The sequence below is a fragment of the Conger conger genome, chromosome 14 (genome assembly GCF_963514075.1).
Source record: "Conger conger chromosome 14, fConCon1.1, whole genome shotgun sequence".
In the NCBI taxonomy this organism is placed as follows: Eukaryota; Metazoa; Chordata; class Actinopteri; order Anguilliformes; family Congridae; genus Conger; species Conger conger.
The window spans coordinates 21,835,230-21,840,721 of record NC_083773.1 but is presented as its reverse complement, the minus strand read 5'-3'; the positions used below and the strand labels follow the sequence as shown (position 1 = coordinate 21,840,721).

Sequence of the window (5,492 nt, the reverse complement as noted above, 5' to 3'; positions counted from 1 at the left end):
GTGATTGAGGCGAGTTCCCCCCCCCCATCACTGTAAGCGCTTTGAGTGTCTAGAAAAGCGCTATATAAATGTAATGATATATCTATGAAAATTATTTTTTTGATGAAGTTTGGGAAACGTATTAATTTGTTGTATAATTAATCAGTTTCTGATCTGCAGGGTTAAATGTAGGCCTATGCCATAGCATTAGCACATTTTACAGTTTCTGTATTGGGTTTCTGTTTTCAACACTGAAACGATGCGTTTCGTGCAATTTCCAGCCAACCAAATTTTCAACCATTGCAATAACTTTCAAAGGGGAAAATAGCAAAGTTTATCTCTCAAATACAAAAATGACTGAAGTCTCCTTGGTTAAATGAGTAATGTACAGTAGTTGGTGATAGACAGCAGTAGGTTAAGAGGCCTTTTTGCCTTCCTTAGGCCTGCAGAGAAAGAGTCTTTGACTACAGCCTGAGCAGTTACACTTTACTGCTCCACAAGGCTGTGGGGAATAACATGTAGGAAACGGACCAGAGCAGGTAGTAAACACACGCAGGAGGGAAAGAGGAGCAGAACACCATGGCAACTCCTGCAAAAGAAATAATACAAAAAATAAGAGAAGGACATTCAGTTTCCTCAAGCAGCAGGAAGTAGTTCTCTACCAGTATGTATATTTGACTAGTTTTAGACACATACAGAACTGTATGCTTGTGTCCTCATGGTGATGACATAACTAAGCTGTCAATAATCACGGCTTTGCTGTCGATGAATCATAAATATAATACGATGATGACTTTTAGTTTGTCAATTTCCCAGGAAACATTGATTTCCAGGGAAATCTTGGTTGAGGCAGACAACAATCCACAAAATTATAACATTGTTAGTTTGCTAAAAATATCATTCCACTACTGTAAATTAAGTTTTCTATTTTTTTTTTTTTCATTTTTAGAAATGTATGTATAGTGAATTGTAGTGAACTGAAAATCTGTTACCCCAGGATCAAAGAACACTTATTTTTATTGGATGAAATGACTGTGTAGTTGGCAGAACATGGCACACTCTTCCATTGCTAGTCCAGGAGCATTTCCCCCAGTGCTCTGGTTGTATTAAAATAATCAAATGTAAATGTAGCCTCTTCCTACCTCCTGCGTAAACCACCTTCTTCCAGGCCTGGGACTCCAGCACCTTGTCATGGGGGTAGAAGCCCGGGTTGACCATGAAGAGGATCATGGCCAAAGCAGTGACCCGCAGGACCAGCATGTTTCCCCCGAACAGCAGGGAAACACAGGCCAAGATGGCAGACGAATAGATGCAGGGCAGCCCCCGGTACATGAAGGGAATCCCTGCAGCAGGTGGGAAACCCCAACCCTTAACTTCACACATCTATCTCCATTTCAGCATTAGGGGATTGTAGAAGTAAAGTCTGATTTATACTTCATATGACACTTTTTGCCGTTGAAAATATGTAATGTTTGTCATATGAGACACACTTGTGAAAAGGGTTGTGGGATAAAGTATAAATGAGACATAAGGGTGTGTAACGCTGGGTGAGAGGAGCCTGCTCTTACCACTCGGGAAGAAGCAGAGGCGGACCAACACGGTCATGACATAGCACAAGCAGAGGATGTTGTCCATCAGGCCATGGGATGTCAGGAGCAGTGAGGTCGCCACCCCGAATGTGGTGAAGTCAGCAAAGTCATCCAGCTTGGCACCTGAACCGAGACAATGTCAGATGCTCAAGAAGTGGAAAACAGATCAACAGATCATTTAAAATATATATATTTTTTTTTTTACAGTTTTCTTAATATTGGACTACAGAAAAGCGAAGTTTGACTCTGGTAGGACGTTTCATCCCAGTCTTTTGCATATACACTTTTACATTACATTAATGGCATTTGGCAGATGCTCTTATCCAGAGCGACATACAGTTGATTACACTAAACAGGAGACCATCCTCCCCTGGAGCAATGCAGGGTTAAGGGCCTTGCTCAAGGGCCCAATGGCTGTGCGCATCATATTGTGGCTACACCGGAGATCGAACCACCACTTAATACACTCACTGAGCCCTTTTTTAGGTAGATCTTTACACAAGCTTGTGCAAATATTTAATCAGCCAATCATGTGGCAGCAACTAAATGCATACAAGCATCCGGACTTCGTCAAGAGGTTCCGCCGTTTTTCAGACCAAATGTCAGAATGGGGAAAGGGCCAGACTGGTCTGACAGGAAGGAGATGTAAATAACCACACATTACAGTAGTGGTATGCTGAAGAGCATCTCTGAACACACAACGCGTCAAACCACTTAAGTGGATAGACTACAGCAGCAGAAAGCCCAACAAGTCAATAAAATAAGTCGAATAAATAAGTGCTCAGTGAGTGTATTTACCTGAAGGGAAATTGACTACACCTGTGGGATAATCAAGATCACGTAAATAAGGGAAAGTCAAAGACACAAAGACAAAAAAGATCAGATGAACGGTCATCTTCCGACTGAATTAGAGAGGGTGTCCAGGAAGGCCCTGGTGAGGACCATGATTAATGCATTAACAGAACTAATCTAACTACCAGGATTTGGGATTGACCCTGATTTAAAGTGAGCTGGGGGGTCAACGTCCCAAATCTGACTCTGAGCCCTCTCAGTGTGTTCAGTGAGTTGGGTCGATATTGGTGGCGGATTGGACACGCAAGCAAATTTCTGGATCAGCCCAACTGGCTCATCCTCTCTCTCTCTCTGTAAACAACATTCCTTGTGCCAGGATCTAACTGTCACGCAGCGTGATGGCATATTTTGTCAAGATGCAAAACGCGGGCAAATTGTGCCCCGGACCAGAGTTGCTGGGACTGCATTCCGTAACTGGGGTTCAAGGATTTCAGCCATTCCAGGAATGCGAGGGTCTGCAAGCGGTGGGATTACGCACACAATCGGGCGTAATCCCCCCGGAATTAGCCGGGTTGATCGGAAAGTGTTCCCTTGTGCAGTTGACAGAGGAGGAGAAAAACACGCACCCGCGCAGTCACGCGTGAACGCAGGCAGCACAATGGCGGTGACACGCACTGCAGGTGGTGCGACGTGATCCTGCCTGCGGGGGGGGCTGTGGAGGCCGGGCGGGGCCGCGCCCACGTGGCTGAGCTGCCACTCACGCACAGAGCAACAACAACGTGGGGAAAATAGCCTCGTGTGCGTTTCACCTGATCAATGATTTCACCAGCTCTATTCATTAGTGTATTTCCTTTCTTCATTCATTTAGTTTTTCCTCTTAATTCGTAACTTTATTTTTTCCATGCTGGGAATTCCACATACTGAAATAAATTTGTAATTAGAAAAAAAAATAAAATCGATGTATGAAATATAGATGTGATGCCTGTCCTTTGTATACCACTTTGAGACTGTTACATTTGACCCCTTCACCTGGCTGACAGACTGACTCCACTCACCCACTGCTGAACAGGCATCCAATTGTCGGGCTACTGCTCCATCTGCCAGGTCCAGCAGGTAACCAATCAGAACCAACCAGCATGCAGCATACTGGTGACTAGCCAATTAAAGAAATTAGGAAAAGGAGAGAAAAAAATACAGTAAGACCAGCTGGTAACCAATCAGAACCAACCAGCTTGCAGTATACTGGTGACTTGCCGAATAAGAAAGGGGGGGGGGGGTGGGTGTAAATGATGGGTTGGATTTGGTTTCATTCACTTCTCTTGCTGTCTTCCCTCAAGTTTGTGACAACATTTGTGATGTGCAACAATCAAACTTAACAGGTGCTCAGCAAGGGGAATAGATGAGAAATGAACCAAAATAGTACTGAGCAGCCCTAGCAACCTATGTAATAATTTGTTTTCCCTGTAGGATGACTTTGGAAGGTTCACGAATAGTTCATAACAACTACACTCGCTATTTTGAGTAATAATAAAAACACACTGGCCAGTCCTACAAAACGCTATTGCCGGTCTCTGCGGTGCCTTTAGTGGATTTAGAGGATTTCTTATACCTCACTCAAAAACAAGCGCAAAAACATGGAAGCTCAACATGCTCTCATGAATTATTCACATACCCTCCAAACTCATCCAAAAAAAATATTGCCTCGTTTGACAGTGCTCCGATTCAAGTCTCTCTTCTTCATAAGTGTGGAGCATTGCACTGTGGGATTTCCCTTCTTGCTGGAAGCTTGAATTTTATACCCTTGAAAGAAAAACAGTTTCACAATTTCAGAATCCAAACTCCACTTGGTGTGGCTGCTATATTTCATCCAGTCATTTTGGGAATTCTCCCCATGAAGCAAGGGAAAGGAATGTCAGGAAAGCAGAAAATTCTGCTTTGAATCCAGCCATGGTTAGGGCCACCATGTTTGTCTCGATGTTTTAAACTTCAATGGTCATCGTCCAGTGGTCCCTGTAGGCACTCCAATGGCACAGTGAAGTGAATAATCATCCAACTGACTTTCTAATTGATACATTTATAAAAGATTATTAGTTGATCTAATATAGGGAGAGTCAGGAAGGAAAGTAAACAGGGATGGAAGTTTAAATCCTATGAAAAGCATGTCTTTAAGCTAGTGGTCCTCACTCCTGGTCTTGGAGAGCCGCAGGGTCTGCTGGCTAATGTTGGGTAGCAGTTTGGCAGTTTCATGTGTGAGGTAATGTAAGTAGATCATGAGTAAATGTGGCTCAGTCCAGGAAAGCACATGTATGGGTTTTCCATCCATCCATCCATTATCTTAACTCACTTATCCTGAACAGGGTCGCAGGGTGGCTGGAGCCTATCCCAGCATACATTGGGCGAAAGGCAAGAATACACCCTGGACAGGTTGCCAGTCCATTGCAGGGCACACACATCATTCACTCACACACTCATACCTACGGGCAATTTAGACTCTCCAATCAGCCTAACCTGCATGTCTTTGGACTGTGGGAGGAAACCGGAGTACCCGGAGCAAACCCATGCGAACACGGGGAGAACATGCAAACTCCACACAGCGAGGCCCCGGCCGACGGGGATTCGAACCCAGGACCTCCTTGCTGTGAGGTGGCAGTGCTACCCACTTCACCATCCGTGCCGCCCATGTATGGGTTTTCTTTAGACATTTTGGTTTCTGATAAATCTAAATCTAACCACCATGCTTTTTATTTTCTTTCACCAAAATTGTGTATGAAATGAAAAAGAAACCACATTGTTTCTCACGCTTAGTGAAGGACACATTACATTGAGGTTCAGGTAGAATAGAGTATGAATAAAAAGCTGCCATTTGAGCTGAGAATACTGACCCATTCAGGCTGCAGAGGATGGAGGTCATGCCCATCACCATGTTGGCCACAGACAGGGAGTTGGCTGCATTTTTACGCACAAACTCCTTGAGCTGAACTCTACTGGCCTTCTTGCCCAGGAGCAGCTTCTTGGTACGTTGGAAAAGTCCTAAAAGCAGAATGGGGTAGGGAAGTTGATGCTATTCTGGCTTTTTAATGTCAGTACGATGGAGGATGCCTTTTATTAACTCTTTCATATCAGACCCGCCAT

The 5,492-nt window shown here is 44.1% G+C and overlaps 1 protein-coding gene across 1 annotated transcript; it reads right to left on the bottom strand.

Annotated features, from left to right (window-relative positions):
• Positions 1-458: 458 nt before the first annotated feature.
• tmem269 (transmembrane protein 269) lies at positions 459-5,492 on the bottom strand. Its single transcript, XM_061218723.1, has 6 exons — positions 5,486-5,492; positions 5,243-5,390; positions 3,416-3,513; positions 1,548-1,691; positions 1,122-1,322; positions 459-568 (listed from the first exon to the last, which is right to left on the bottom strand). Exons 1-6 carry the CDS (start codon positions 5,490-5,492, stop codon positions 459-461), a joined length of 708 nt encoding a protein of 235 aa, XP_061074707.1.